The sequence below is a fragment of the Notolabrus celidotus genome, chromosome 23 (genome assembly GCF_009762535.1).
Source record: "Notolabrus celidotus isolate fNotCel1 chromosome 23, fNotCel1.pri, whole genome shotgun sequence".
NCBI lineage: Eukaryota > Metazoa > Chordata > Actinopteri > Labriformes > Labridae > Notolabrus > Notolabrus celidotus.
The window spans coordinates 11,650,011-11,665,908 of NC_048294.1; the positions used below are offsets into that span (position 1 = coordinate 11,650,011).

The 15,898-nt window shown below is 39.3% G+C and overlaps 1 protein-coding gene across 2 annotated transcripts; it reads right to left on the bottom strand.

Moving 5' to 3' along the window:
- Window positions 1-1,056: 1,056 nt before the first annotated feature.
- slc16a13 (solute carrier family 16 member 13) lies at window positions 1,057-15,481 on the bottom strand. 2 transcript variants are annotated; one of them, XM_034676397.1, is made up of 7 exons: window positions 15,342-15,456; window positions 11,157-11,402; window positions 9,680-9,823; window positions 9,314-9,570; window positions 8,600-9,128; window positions 3,859-4,121; window positions 1,057-2,802 (listed from the first exon to the last, which is right to left on the bottom strand). In XM_034676397.1, the coding sequence occupies exons 2-6, from the start codon at window positions 11,383-11,385 to the stop codon at window positions 3,907-3,909; spliced, it is 1,374 nt and encodes a 457-aa protein (XP_034532288.1). In that variant the 5' UTR covers window positions 11,386-11,402; window positions 15,342-15,456; the 3' UTR covers window positions 1,057-2,802; window positions 3,859-3,906. The 2 variants fall into 2 exon arrangements, with proteins under 2 accessions (XP_034532288.1, XP_034532286.1); XM_034676395.1 differs by having other exon boundaries at window positions 1,057-4,121; window positions 15,342-15,481.
- Between the last annotated feature and the right edge of the window lie 417 nt (window positions 15,482-15,898).

A 15,898-nucleotide genomic window follows, 5' to 3' on the forward strand; every position in this document is an offset into this window, starting at 1 on the left:
AGCTGGGGTTGGTAGTCAGATTTAGATACACTTTTTGTTATACTGGTTAAAATGATCTTCATGTCCTGATAGCAATCAATACATAATGTGTTCTTAAAAAAGAGTGAAAAAAGCTGCTATCTACAGCCGGAGTAAACCTGGGAAAACACCAACCAATCACCGTTTTTGGGTCCCAAAATTTTAAACCAATCAAATCCTGTCCTGCTGTTCTGCTGTTCTGCCCGCATCCTGTGTGTACATTTCTCCAGCGTGCACTCCCTGTCTCCTGACTCTATTTACTGCCCCTCTCGCTCGACCTCGGGCCTGTTCCCTCTGACCCGATGAGATGCTTTGTTCAGGACTGTAGTCCGGATCAGAGTCTAAAAAGCTCTCACCACGTGGGCTCTGACAAGCAAAATAATTAATGACATTTAGTAAGTCCTACAGAAATGGATATGTTGTAGCGTCCGTCTGGACGCTGTAGTGATGACGAGCCGGTTCGTGAACATGTTGAGTTTTAATAACCGGTCACTGTCGGCCGTGATCACGTCAACCAACAAAACAACAATCAATGTTTGAATGAATGAAAAACTTCTCTTGTCTCTCCAGCTCGCACACTCTACACCTCTCCTGATGCATTCACTGACCATCAACACTGTAGGAATTAAGAACATCTACACTGAACACGTTTAACAAACAGTAGAGCTGTTACAGTATTATATATGTGTTATAACTTTTCTCCTGATATCGTGTCACCAGTACAAGTGGATAATGCTAGCATGACAGTTGTGAGTACTAACAGCAGCCATGTTTGTTTGTGTTTTTAACTTTCACTATGATAATGTTTTGGTGAGGACCGGTTTTGAATCAGTCACGATCATATGGTCATGAATCAGCGGCGCATGGCATGTGAGTGGGGGCGACGTTTTGGAGGAGCTCCGAGGGGAAGGGGGGGAGGGGTTAGACAGAGTCCTGAAGACATGCTACATTCAAATTCATGCTAGTTTCCTGAGACTACCAACCCCAGCTTTAATTGCAACAGATCACTGAAGACTAAAAGAAAAGTGCGACTTGTTTAAACAAAATACATAACTTTTTAATCAAGATTGAGTACAAAATATCACATTTGATAAACAGTACCAGGTCACAGCCCGGATGTCAGAGTGGTTGTTTAAAGATCAACAGTGTTACAAGCTTGAGGCACAGAATTTCAGGAAAAAGCAGTTCATTTAAATATTTTCAAACTTTGAATATTTACCAGACTTCCAACTGTTCAGTGACAGCAAGAGCAACAACGTGACTAAAAAGTCACGTGCCTTTTGTGTTGTAATGACCCTGATCTCTGCCTGGCAGGTACCAGCAGGTCACAGTGACCCAGGTGTTCACTCAGCTGTTCTCCAAACCAAGCATATCAGACCACCACACAGTCTGGTTTTATGGTTTGTAAAAGTACAAAGTGCTTATAAATGTAGTGATCAGAAGATTGACTTTGGAAATAACAGTCTGGTTTTCTTTTACAGAAACATAATGCACTGATGGAAAGTTTAAGTCCTGAGGCTGACACAAATGTGCTGGTTGTCCCAGCTGTTGGGGCATTTTATGTTCTTAGATAAAACAAGGTTAACGATGTGAATCACAACGGGACAATTATTGAGAATTGATTAGACTCCTACATTTGTGATTTGTGAGGTAGTGAAAAGATCAACATTTTGAGATCACTCTAACATAAACCCTAAAAAGATAGACAACATGACAGCTTCTTCAAAGTGAAGCCAAAACTTTTTTAGCTTGCCCTACTGACTAACGCCATGTAAACAGATGGGACATGACTCAAACTTTAAAATCAAATTACATGTCAAAGACAGACATTGATTCTGCTGTAATTACTTCTGATTATGCTGATTTGTGTTCATTTTTCTAAGAAGCTTAGTTTGAATTAGTTATGTGATGCTATATATGAGGCCCAATATCATGACTGACAGCTCTGTTGATAAATGTAGCTAACAGAGGAGGACTGGCGAGAGGAGACATGACTTACAGTAAGGGCCTGTGTCCACTGACTGCATTTTTTGCACTGGCAGCACTCACAACCTAAATATCAGATTAGGGACACTCTTACTTTGCTCAGTAGTGACTGTAAGGTCTGTATTAAAATGCTCTGTATGCTTCATATTTGCTTTCCTTCAATAGAATATTACAGAGAAAACGTAAAAACAGCTGACAGAAATTGTGTCGTAGCATTAGCAGCAGCTCCACACCTGAATATCATACCCTCAAAAAAAACCCTAAACACTGGTTGGGTTAGTTTTCATCTGAGTTAACCTCCAGAAATGTTGTGACAAACTTGATATCAGAAGTCCCGCCTTTTCTTGATTTTAATTTGTCAGTGAGGGAGAATTGACGTTCATGAGTGTGGTGTTGCAAAAGTTGAATTCTTATCAACTGAGAGCACTGTCAGTATAGCAACAAAAAATAGCTGACGCAGTGTGCTTAGGACGGCCAGCATTGAAAAAGCAGAACTTCATTGGTTTTGTAAAGAAAACAGACACTGCTAGCACCAAAATGCTGTTAGTGGACACAGGCCCTAGCGCGGGTCATTGAACTCACCATACCCTTGACTTTCTGCTTCAAAAAGACACAAAAAACTGTACTATGTAGACTGTACCAACAGGCGGGATTGGTAAGTTAAATGTACAGTTTTGTTAGAGTAAGGGTTGGGATGTTAATACCGCAGCTCTACCAGTCGATCCAGTCTGCCTAGACTCTAGTTCTAAATCTGCAACATTTCAGCGCCAGTCGTTGGAGGCTATCTTGGCATCACTTCTACAATAAGAGGAGGTGGAAAGGCATCTTCAGTCTTCATATACAGACAGTGTAATACACCCCAAAATAAGCTAAAAGATATAAGCCAATCGTGTTTCTTAAACTGAGGCTCTGTCTAGAGGAGAGCTGTGGTTACTTCAAGGTAATTGTCCTAACATGGTGCATGTATTTAGGCACACTTTTATTTGAAATGTAATTTTTAACTACTGTTACAGTTAAGTCCACTGGTTGCCCTCTTTTTTGGAAAAGAGCAGAAGGTACCCTTGATTGTTGTTTGTGCATTTATATAACAATGCACATTCAGCCAAAGGTATAGAAAATATCAAAGATTAATAATCAACAGTGTGGAGCTTCTTGTTTTTTTATCATGAGTCCAAAAACTTTATAAATATAACATTATTTTAGAAATGTTTGAAATAGAAATGTGCATGCCATCCTCTTGTGCGTGTAAAGCAACTAAACATTCACTATAGAAGAGGATTAGGGCCACTGGGAAAAAAAATTAAGATCAATTTTTTTTTTTTTTATAATTATTATTCTGAGATTAAAGTCAGAATTCTGAGATAAAAGTCAGAATTCTGAGATAAAAGTCAGAATTCTGAGATTACAGTCAGAATTTTGAGATTAAAGTCAGAATTCTTTAAAAAAAGTCAGAATTCTGAAATTAAAGTCAGAATTCTTAGATTAAAGTCAGAATTTTAAAATTAAAGTCAGAATTCTGAGATTAAAGTCAGAAGTTAGAAAAAAAAAAGTTGCGCTTAATTTGTTTTATCTCAGAATAATAATAATAATTTTAAAAAAAATTGACCTTAATTTTTTTTTCCAGTGGCCCCAATCCTCTGCCGTACATTCACATCATTATCAAAGTATTATAAAGTTTAGGCAGAAGCCTAAACATTAAGCTGAGGTTTTTCAGTGTAACAGTCTGGCCCCTTCTTACCAGTGGTGTTTACACAAAGGTGTCTTTCTTCGCTCCAGGTCAGTGAGGTATAAATGCAAACACAAGTGCAGAACAGTTTTAACTGAAAGTATCTTCAGTACTAAAAGGCTCTTTACCTTCCAACACTCAGTCTTCTGGCTCCTTGAGCTTCATTCATTCACCTGTCAGTGGCTCAAGTCAGAGGGCAAACTGTTCATCTGCTCCATCTCTGAATGTAAACTCTTGTCCGTGTTGTCAGGGGAACTTTTCTGTGGAGGAGGTGGGTCTTTGCAGGAGAAGTAGTGAGGCAGGGTGGCCATGGTCAGAGTGCCAAGAATGAGGAAACTGCCTGCCACCATGAAGGACGCCACGTAGTTGCCTGTGACGTCTTTGAGGAACCCTTCAGATGTGGAGAAGAGAGAATATTCAAATTAAAAAATACTACAAATATTTAAATGAATAACCCTGTACAAAGAGGCCCTGACAACATAACTCTGGCTTCACTCTAAAGTGATATTTTTTTGTGCTTAATCATGTGGTATTCAGTCAGGGAATCAAACTAAAGAAATCTATTTGAGAACATTTTCAAAACAAATTTTAACAATGAGGAGGAACTTCAGCTAAACACGACCATCCTTCATTTTGTTTGTGCGAGGAAACCAGAAAAACTAGTCTCAAGTACATGGCTGTTTTCGAAACGGCCTGCTACATACTACATACTGAGTTTGAATTTAGTCTGCTGTATGACTGTTCTGTTCGATCTGTGTTGCAGTATGCTGGGTCAGACGTCACTGAATATCCGGTTTCAGAATGTGGAAGTAAACAACGGCCAAGCAGATAGAGAAACTGCTTCTTTAGCATCAAGTGGTTTATATGGAATTTAATAATTTTCACAGTAACTAAAAACTCAGTTCCCCCATCAAAAAAAGAAGGCAACTGAAAAAGCGGAACGAGCTCTGTGCATTATGAGAAACAGTGCATGAGGCAGACTGGTCTGATGCATACTGTGAAATTTTCCCGAATCAGTAGACATCCGGGGAGTTTTGGTATACTGCAGATTTTGCTCTTGTTCTCATACTACATACTGATGTCAGTACGTACTGATAGTATAGTAGGCAGTTTCGGAAACAGCCAATGTGAATGCCCTTAAGTCTAATTAACATTCTGAGAACATTTAGTACACACATCTGTGTTGACAACATAATGCTGAAAAATATCAGACAAAGGAATAAGTTGGTTTTATTCATAGACTGTAAATAAAGCGGACAGCAACTTTTCCCATTGAACGGTTTTAAAGCCAAAAAAACACATCCCTGAACGCTGCCATACTGTCAATTTTTCTGCAGCCAGGGTCTGCGCAGTAGATAATTTCTGTGTTGCCACGGTAAATTCTGTGTTGCCACCATAACAAGCTCCGCCCTACAGCGTAGTGTCACGAGATCCAATGGAGTTTCTCTCTACGGCAGCTGTCAATCAAAGCAAACCCAGAAGTAACCTCTTATAACTAACAAAAAATAAATAAACCTTTCAGGAAAAAATAGGCCTAGAACACAAAACAGTCAAATTATAACTACATATAACCACAGCATACGGATGTGAGAAACATTTCATACCACGTGTATTTATTTTTTAAAGTTTGACAAATGAATGGGGGAGATGGAGTTTTTGACCTATACTGCAGCCAGCCACCAGTGGGAAGCAGTTTTTGTGGAAGCTTCACTTCCAGCCGAGCGAGCTGCACCCCTGGTTTTATTGCAAGGATTTTTTTTATTAGCAGGCCATGATTAAAGGTGACATATCACGCTTTTTTCATCAATATATATTGGTCTAAGAGGTCCCCAAAACATGTATTTAAAGTTTATGCTCAAAAAAACACTTTGAAATCAGATTTTGGCCTGCCTGAAATGCCCTCTTCTTCAGTCCTCCTCAGAACACTCTGTTTTCTCTCTGACCACGCCCCCTTAGGAAGTGGATGTGCCTCGGCTCTCCAGCACGTTGATCTAATGTTTACATGTTGGCTGAATATACACGGCTGCTCAGAGATCACGTTACTTCAACCCTCTGAATCTGATCCAGAATCTGATCCTGACGGAGAGGCGCCTGTAGCAGGACCTTTCTGAAGGATTGGTCACAGATTTAGTGTTTCTTGTTGTTTTATTATTCAGTATGTAGACGTGCGTCTTGGTACACAGCTACGAACATGTAGCTATGTAGCTATGCTAACTAGCACTAGCACTTATCCATGGTAAATAAAAATCATCCACTAGATCTTCAAATCTGCAGACGTGGGGAGTAAAACCGATCTCTGCCAGAAAGGCAGCAGGACCTTTTATGAAGGATTGGTCACAGATTCTGTGTTTCTTGTTTTATTTGTCAGTATGTCGACGTGTGTCTTGGTACACAGCTACAGCTACGACATGTAGCTATGTAGCTATGCTAACTAGCGCTAGCACTTATCCATGGTAAATAAAAATCATCCACTAGATCTTCAAATCTGCAGAAGTGGGGAGTAAAACCGATCTTTGAGTTTATTAAGACAGCCTACAACTAGCATGCCTCCCTCCTAAGCTCCTTGTTAGCACACATTTGTGCAGGTAATGAAAAGCAGAGGGGGATTCAGTATTATTTTATACAGTCTATGGGCTGAACAAGCTCTGAGCTCTGACTCCGTGACAGACCGGATATTGTTGTTACGTAACAAAAACACGGAAGTCTGAAACGGCTTGTTTTACACACATTTACAGAAAAGTGTCGAAATCCAAAACAGGGGCAGAATGGATTTTTTTCATTCTCGGGGGGTTTGTAGACATGCCAGGGAAACATATTTCAGGTAGAGAACCATTAAAAAGTCAATTTTGCATGATATGCCACCTTTAATACTTGTTATGCAGGTAGAGTGACCTACATTACCTGGATAAACTAGTGAATGTAGAGGAGGAGATGTTTGAGAACGGTATCGCAACAAGTATGTCTACAGCACTTTCAGAATTACTGAAAACAGCTGTTAACACATTTAAACATTCAGTAAAAAACATCTTCTTATTAGTGTTCATTTTCTAACATTTATGGACAAACTCACTCAGATAAATGACCATCTCACTCAGGACCTGGTACCTTCTGAGGGGACTGAAATGCAGCCTTTTTGCAGCAGTTGTGTTTAACACAGGTGTTGCTCATTACACTAATTGCAGCTGAAGCAGCACTGTTAATTAGTAAATGTAATTAGTGTCACCTGTGCTCCTCCTTCTAGGTCAACAACTCATCTGTGGAAAATGTGTGTGAATTTATAATTGCCTTAGGGGAAAAAGAAACAAACAGGCTGCTTGATGCAAACAAATCTGAACCAAAATGAATACGAATCTGAATTTAAACTCCTGAATACAAATACCCCAAAGTGTGCCTGAAAGAGACCCAATATGCTTCTGTTATTAAAAGAATAAACAATGTGTTGTGAATGAAAAGTGAAAGTCTGTGCCCATTTCATCCACCATACACAGCCACTTCCCATAAGTTACTAACATGTGCACACACAAGATAACTTGTCCTGTGCACAGAAGATACAGTTTATCACCTCAGCAGGACTTCAGGGGTTCCGTAGATACCACTAGAGGTTTGGTGAGAATTTTCGGTGCTAGTTTGTGTGTTCAGACTCCATGAGGAAACTGCCTTGTTTTTATAATGAAGTATTTGATTTGTTGTCTCTGCTAATGACCCCTGACCCAAACAGCTGTTCTGAGACTGTGCGCTGCATGCGTAGGAATACAGGGCTGTTGTGTGGAGTTAGATGTAGTGCTGAGGCAAGAAGTTGTAAGACATCAAGGTAGAAAATATCATGAAGCTTAAAATGTCAGAAAAATGTTAATCAACTCTTGTTATTTTTAAATGTCGATGGTTTAAATCAGATTGGATTGGATTGGGTTGGATTGGATTGGATAGGACTGGTTTTGACTGGATTGAATGGGACCGGTTTTGATTGGATTTGACTGGTTTGGACTGGATTGGATTGGACTGGTTTGGATTAGATTGGATTTGACTGGTTTGGATTGGATTTAATTGTGCTGGATTAGATTAGACTGGTTTGGATTGGACTGGTTTGGACTGGATTGGATTGGACTGGTTTGGATTGGATTGGTTTTGATTAGATTGGACTGGTTTGGATTGAATTCGTTTTGATTGGATCGGATTGGATTGGACTGGTTTGGATTGGATTGGTTTTGATTGGATTGGATTAGACTGGTTTTGATTGGATTGGACTGGTTTTGATTGGATTGGATTGGATTGGATTGGACTAGTTTGGATTGGATCTGACTAGCTTTGATTGGATTTGACTGGTTTGGATTGGTTGGTTTGGACTGGTTTTGATTCAATGGATTGGACTGGTTTTGATTCGATGGATTGGACTGGTTTGGTTTAGATTGGTTTGGTTTGGTTTGGTTTGGATTGGTTTGGATTTGGTTTGGATTGGATTGGACCGGATTAGATTGGTTTAGATTGGACAGGAAGTGGTTAGAAAATCAAACTCTTTCCTCCTAACAGACTATTCTGTTATCGTCTGTGCATTGTACAGGTGCTGTAGATAAGTACCTTATGCGACCCCTTTTAAAGTAAAACATCTCTTTAAGAAAGTATGTAAACAACGTAAGATGCAACTTGACGCTGTGTGTTGTGGTGTGGAGACTTTTAGACCTTGAAATAACAAAAGAAGGTTGAGACAACTGACTGACCCTGATAGGTCACATTAATGTTTGACTTCTGTAGCCTCAGTTTGTTAACATTTGTTCAGGAATGGATATAGGTCTCTTTATATAACATGAAACAAGTTTACATGACCTACATAACATCCAGTGTTATGCCCTTTCTTTGTCATTGTGCTCTTACCTGACAGAGGACCCCCCAGAAGTCCCGCCCCGCTCTCGATTAGCTGCAGCAGCCCAAGAGCCCCCATCACACGCTCCACACCCACGATCATGGGCACCACAGCGAACACAAGCGAGGTCAGTGCACCGGAGCAGAAGCCGTAGAGGAGGCTGATCATCATCAGGGCCGTGTAGGAACCTGACAAGGAGCTCACGGGCAGCAGCATGATGAAGGTTCCAGCCAGAGTCGTCCACATGCTCAGCAAATGTATGAGCCTGAAGTGACCCAAGTCTGAGAACCAACCAGACACAATGCGGCCCAGAATGTCTGAGGCGCCAGCTGCCGACATGACAAAAGCTGCTTGGTACTCGGAGAAGCCGGCTTGTCGACTGTGGGCAACAAGGTGGAAATACGGCACAAAATAGCCCACGTTAAGAAGCGTGACAGCTAAGGTGTAGGTGATGTAAGGCCTCTCGTAGAGCAGTGACAGCTCCAGGTGAGATGAGACTCGTTGCAGGATGGAAGCATGTGGCTCAGACTCTGACTTGATCTAATGGGAGGGAAAAGAAAGAGCTTCATGAGTCATGGGGTATCTTCACTTTAAAATTATTTCATATTCCTGTTTTAATGAAAGCATTCATCATTCTTAATACACCCATCCTTCAGACAATTTGCAGGGCTTCAAAACACACAACCACCAAAACATCAGATTCAAAGAGTAGAGCTTTGTCACACCTTCTCTGGGGATTTCAAGCATCGCCTTGATCTTATGAGGGCCCCGCAGGGTATTATATTGAGACTGAGCCCCCCCAGAATCAGCAGGGCCCCCCGCCACGCATACACGTCCACCAGCAGCTGGAACAACGGGTTGAAAGCGAAAGAGGAGAGGCCAATGCTTGAGAACCCCAATCCCAACGCCAGAGTGCGCCTGCGGGTGAAGTTAGCCATGACTGTAGCCACCATGGGGGTGAAGACAAGCGCCCAGCCCAGACCTTAAAGAGAGGGGGAGGGAGACATGGTCATGGGAGGTGACTTTATTTACCTGCAGTTTAATGGGTCAACAGTTAACCAAGTAAACAAGCATGCTTCAATTGTGTTCACCTGAAATAGCGCCCATAGTGAGATAAAGGTGGACCAGACAGGTGGCCTGAGAGGCGAGAATGAGGCCAAGTCCTGCGAGACATCCCCCTACCATCACCACCACCCGAGCATCATACGCATTACACAGAGCTGCACCCAGAGGACCTGCAGAACAAACACACAAATAATCAATCAACCAATCAGACTTTATTTATAAAGCGCTTTTCATACAATGGCATTGTAACACATAGTGCTGTACATAAAAACAACTTAAAATAGAATAAATTAAGAAAAAGACCAACCCCAACCCACGCCCCAAACCCCAAACCCACCCCACAATCCTAATGTTAACAACACAATATATGCAATAATAGTAATAAAAATGTTTTTTTAAAAACAAATAAAAAATAAAAAAGAAGTTGCTGAACGAACTGAGGAAATGCTCTCATGATATATTAATGAGGAAACACTGGAGGTAAAATAAGATGTTAAAACTCAACACAGGAAATTAAAATCACAAAAATAAAATACATTTCTAAGATAATAAAACACTAAAATATTAAACCATTAAAAGAAAATAAGATGCTATACTTAAAATAAATTAAAAAATGAATAAATAAATAAGTTCAAAATTGAATAAATAAATAACACTCTTAAGAATTAAAATAAAACTCAGTTAAAAGTGAGACTAAAAAGGTGGGTCTTGAGTTTGTTTTTAAAAATGTTGATGCTCTTTGCAGCCCTCAAACCTTCAGGTAGGGTGTTCCACAGGCGTGGGCCGTGATAATAAAAAGCTGCCTCACCGTGGGTCTTTGTTCTTACTTTTGGTACAATTAAAAGTCCACTACCTGAAGACCTGAGGGCTCTCACTGGCTCATATGATAAAAGCAAATCTGATAAATAAGAAGGGCCAAGACCATTAAGAGATTTAAAAACCAACAGAATAATCTTAAAATCTATTCTAAAATATAATAATAAAGATAATAATATGTAACTGGATGTCCTTCCATCCCGACAGCAAACAATACTTGAAATTATCTGAACAATCAAAGAAAAACAAACGTGGTGTTCATGGCAAATCTGTAATAAGTCTTGATTGGACTCTTCCAAATTGTAAAGCTAGTTAGCCAGTTTGAAACTGCTAACACCAAAGACACCATGTTTTCTTTTTTCTTTTAAAAATTATATGAAAAAAAATATTTGGCATTGTTTGAAAACTTTGTTCTAAAGTATTTTGTGGATTATATCACCGTTTGGCATTGCAACAGAAGTTCTTCATGAGTGACCTGCAGGTGCTTGTTAAAGGGTTAATGAGTTGCAGCCTTAAAGATAACATGCTTCAAAAACCCTCTTTCTGCTACTCTTAAGTTACATCTTATCCTGTGTGTTTGATTTCTATCATTAAAAAGTACTATTGCAGCTGTTATGGTGATGAGTTACTGTGCTAATAACTGCAATTTTGTCATAATTTCAAAAACACATTCATATTTGGACTCACTGAAGAATTGCTGAGCTGCCAGTCCTGTGGAGGAGATCCAGGAGATGGCCTGAGCGCTCTCCTCAAAGTACTGCACAAACTCCACAAAGAAGATCCCAAGGCTGCGCATCAGGCCAAACACCAGACTTGTGCTGACGAAGAGGGCGCCGACCAGCACCCAGCCCCAGCCACCATCTGGACCCTCAGCTTCATCGCCCTGGCCCTCTGCTTTGGGCTTCGCCTTGGCCATGTCTCACAGAGATGAAGCTGTCGAGATCAAATTAATGCAGGTGAAAAAGAGCAAGTCAGAAAGATCAGGAGAGAAAAGAAGTGAAGGGATCATGAAGATAAAAGAAAGTGATATGTCTCTCCTTTAGCAGCAGAGCAGGACAGCCCTCAGATTCTCTCTGTGGTTGTCAGCAGTGATAATGATTAACCTCCTACAGGCCAATAGATTGCTTGGATGTGCCCTGCATGTGTGACTAGGCTGCTTACCAAGTAGGCCTGTATTTGAGGACGGATATAGGCGAGAGGTGAACTCTGACACTGTTGACGAATGTTTATGGATTAGCTAAGAGGAAATATTTCACTTCAATTCATCCAATATCTGCTTTTGAGAGCATTTTTTCTTAGAAATGTGCACTTGGAAGTGTGCACAATGGAGTATGCTTTTTAAGTGTGCACCTAAAAGTGAGCAAGAAAAAGGGCACTTAAAAGTGTTCACTCGAAAGTGAGAAATTGAAAGCATACACTGATAAGTACACTTGAAGTATTCTCCTAAATCCTTTAAAGTATTTATATGTGTTCTTAAAAGTGTTCACTAATGAGCACACTTAAATAATTACATTCAAAGGTTTGCACTCAAAGTGTGCACTTAAAAGTTTTCACTAATAAGCATACTTAAATATGTACATTTAAAAGTGTGCACTCGAAAGTGAGAAATTTAAAGCATACACTGATAAGAACACTTGAAGTATTCTCCTAAATCTTCTAAAGTATTTGTGTAAATCTGTGCCCTTAAAAGTTTTCACTAATGAGCATACTTAAATATGTACATTTAAAGATGTGCACTCAAAGTGTGCACTTTAAAGTGTGAACTCATCAATTCACTTTAAAGGTTGCATTTTAAAGTGTACACCTAATCATGTGCACCCAAATGTGTGCACTTCAAGTGTGCACTTGAATCAAATCAATAGACACAAAATGTGATACACACACACACACACACACATACACACACACACGCACGCACACACACACACACATACATTAAAGGCAAGGAAGCAATATAATCTAAAGAGAGAAGGTTCGATGACCACTGTACAAAACAGAGGGGAAGAGGGAATGATAACGTATGTAATTGTATTACAATGTTTTTCCTTTCCATTCTTTTTTACCCATCTGTGTTTATTGATTTATTTATTTTTCTCTTTCTTTTCTTTTTGTTTATTTAAGAAGATACGCTTCTTTCTGTTTTATGCAGAAATACAATTTTGCAAATGTATGAGCCTAACAAAAAATGCAAAAAGTAATACAATAGTGAACCATAAAAGCAACAACAAGAATAGTCCTCAGTCTTGAAAAAGAGACTTGCACCCACTTAAGATAAGATAAGATAAGATAAGATAAGAAAGTCCCTTACTCGTCCCACAACGGTGAAATTCAAGTGTCACAGTAGCAAGTAGACAGTGCAAAAAATATATATAAAGCAAACAAGAGCCTATGAAGTAACAATTATTAAAAAGTTAAAAGCAATTCAAATTAAAATCAAAATTAAAGAGGTAAAAAATAAGCAAATCTACAACATATATATATATATATATATTATTGGTTATATAGTCTGACCACTGCAGTAAGAAAAGATAAATAAACTTCAGAATGATCTTGTTTTCGCAGCAGCCTATCAATAAGTAATCTAGTCAGTGATTTAAGACTGTGCTGTGCCTTGTATACAAGTCTGTAGGAATGTGCTGATGGAGTGGGAGGTTGTTAAAGGATGGATGTGTTCATTCTGTGTGTGGAAAATGTAAAATCTATGTACAGTTGTGCTCATAAGTTTACATACCCTGGCAGAATTTGTGATTTTTTGGCCATTTTTCAGAGATTATGAAAGATAAGAGAAAACCTTTTTTTTTCACTCATGGTTAGTGGTTGGGTGAAGCCATTTATTGTAAAACAACTGTGTTTACTCTTTTTATATCATAATGACAACAGAAACTACCCAAATGACCCTGATCAAAAGTTTACATACCCTGGTGATTTTGGCCTGATAACATGCAAACAAGTTGACACAAACAGGTTTGAATGGCTATTAAAGGTAACCATCCTCACCTGTGATCTGTTTGCTTGTAATCAGTGTGTGTGTATAAAAGGTCAGTGAGTTTCTGGGCTCCTGACAGACCCTTGCATGTTTCATCCAGTGCTGCACTGACGTGTCTGGATTCTGAGTCATGGAAGTGGATAATGAGGGATTCTGTTGAAACCAAACCACGGTCAGGTAGACCATCTGAAAATTTCAGCCACAACTGCCAGGAAAATTATTCGGGATGCAAAGAAAAACCCACAAATAACTTCAGCTGAAATACAGGACTCTCTGAAAAAAAAGTGGTGTGGCTGTTTCAAGATGCACAATAAGAAAGCACTTGAAGAAAAATAGGCTGCATGGTTGAGTCGCCAGAAGAAAGCCATTACTATGCAAATGACAACACAGTTTTTTGATAATGAATTGCTTCACCCAACCACTAACTAACCATGAGTGAAAGAAAAGTTTTTGTGTTATCATTCATATTCACTAAAAAATGGCAAAGAAATCATAAATGTTGCCAGGGTATGTAAACTTATGAGCACAACTGTGATATGTGATGAAGATGAAGATGTGATGCTTTATTGTTAATAAAAACATTCTAAAACAAGCTGCAGCTAAACAGAAACATACAGCGAGCTTCATTTATGAATAATTACCCAACCACTAACAGGTGAGCTGGAGAGATATGGAGAGAATATTGTGTCTTTAATATGCAATCAAAAATAATGGATTTGAGAACAAAAAACAATTTTGCAAATAAAATTATGATTTGAAAAATATGAAGTAATGCTATGAATAAAGGAAATATATGTGTGATTAAAAATGTATCTTTATAAATCCACTCTTTTTTTGTTACAAACAAAATTATTATTCTCACGAACCACAGATTCGTTTGCGTTTCCAGTTTTTGCGTTTGCGTTTCCAGTTTTTGCATTTGCGTTTCTACATAACTGTCATGGGCGGGACCTCCCCTGAGAGATGCAAGAAGCCTCCTGATTGGTCAGTCTCACTCAGAGAGACGGTGTGACAACTTCCGCCCCAACAAAGTTGTTGCCGCAAAGGGAGACATATCAACATCGAGAAACAGGTACGTTTTGCGTAACATACCTGTCTATTTTCTGTCTTATTGGTGCTATTAAGGTTACACTTGTCTCCCTTCGCGGCAACAACTTGTTGGGGCGGAAGTTGTCACACCGTCTCTCTGAGTGAGACTGACCAATCAGGAGGCTTCTTGCATCTCTCAGGGGAGGTCCCGCCCATGACAGTTATGTAGAAACCCAAATGCAAAAACTGGAAACGCAAACGCAAAAACTGGAAACGCAAACGAATCTGTGGTTCGTGAGAATAATAATTTTGTTTGTAACAAAAAAAGAGTGGATTTATAAAGATACATTTTTAATCACAAATATATTTCCTTTATTCATAGCATTATTTCACATTTTTCAAATCATAATTTTGTTTGCAAAATTGTTTTTTGTTCTCAAATCCATTATTTTTGATTGCATATTAAAGACACAATATTCTCTCCATAGAGAGAGAGAGTGCACTGGAAACCCTGCACGTGTTCTGTCCAACCATAACTCCACGTAAATGACGTAGGCTACAACTGCGCTTGCGCACTGGTTGTCACACAACTGTATTACACATGAGCATTACACATGAAAAACATAATGTTCGAAGAAGAAAGACGTATTTTGACAACAAAGTGACATTGCTGATGTAGTTTGAATACTTATTCTATTTAATATATATATATATTTCAAAGGACGACCGCTGTACTGATAAGAGCGTGGTTATTATGACCATGTTTACAGTTTAATTAACCGTTTCGTAACCTGTAATCTTCAAGACTGATGCACAGTCACATGGCAACGTATTATACTTAACTCAATAACACTTACCCTCAGTATGTCAGCTTTCACTGCAGCAGCACATGGTCCACTGTCTGCAAGTTCACGGCAGAACACTACAAGGAGTGCTTCTGTTTCACCATGAGAGCAGCGGAGGAGTTTCACAGGGTCCACGCAGGCGCAGAGTCCTTAAGGCGCGCGCACTCGGCATATTTGACAGTAAGGTAATTACTCATGCGCAGAATGTCCCTCCTTTTTGACAACATGGTCAGAAAATATTAATAAACTGAAGTAAGCAGCAGAAACTTTATTGCTCATACTCAGCTAACTCTCTTGTCTTATGAATTACATAATTAGATATTCTTTAAATCTTTAACACAATGCTTAAAGTCACAACAATGTTTCTGGGTTTATTTTCACTTCTCTTGTTTTCTAAGCTACAGTAGAGTTTGTATTTCTTTGTGGTTTGCTGCTAATTTTTGGAGACAATGACATGGTGATTTAGAGGTAACCACAAACATTACAGTTATATCTGTCTTTCTCCAGCTGATAGTCACATGAGTTTCCACATGCTTGACACTAGAGGGCATTCACCACAAGGTCTTAAA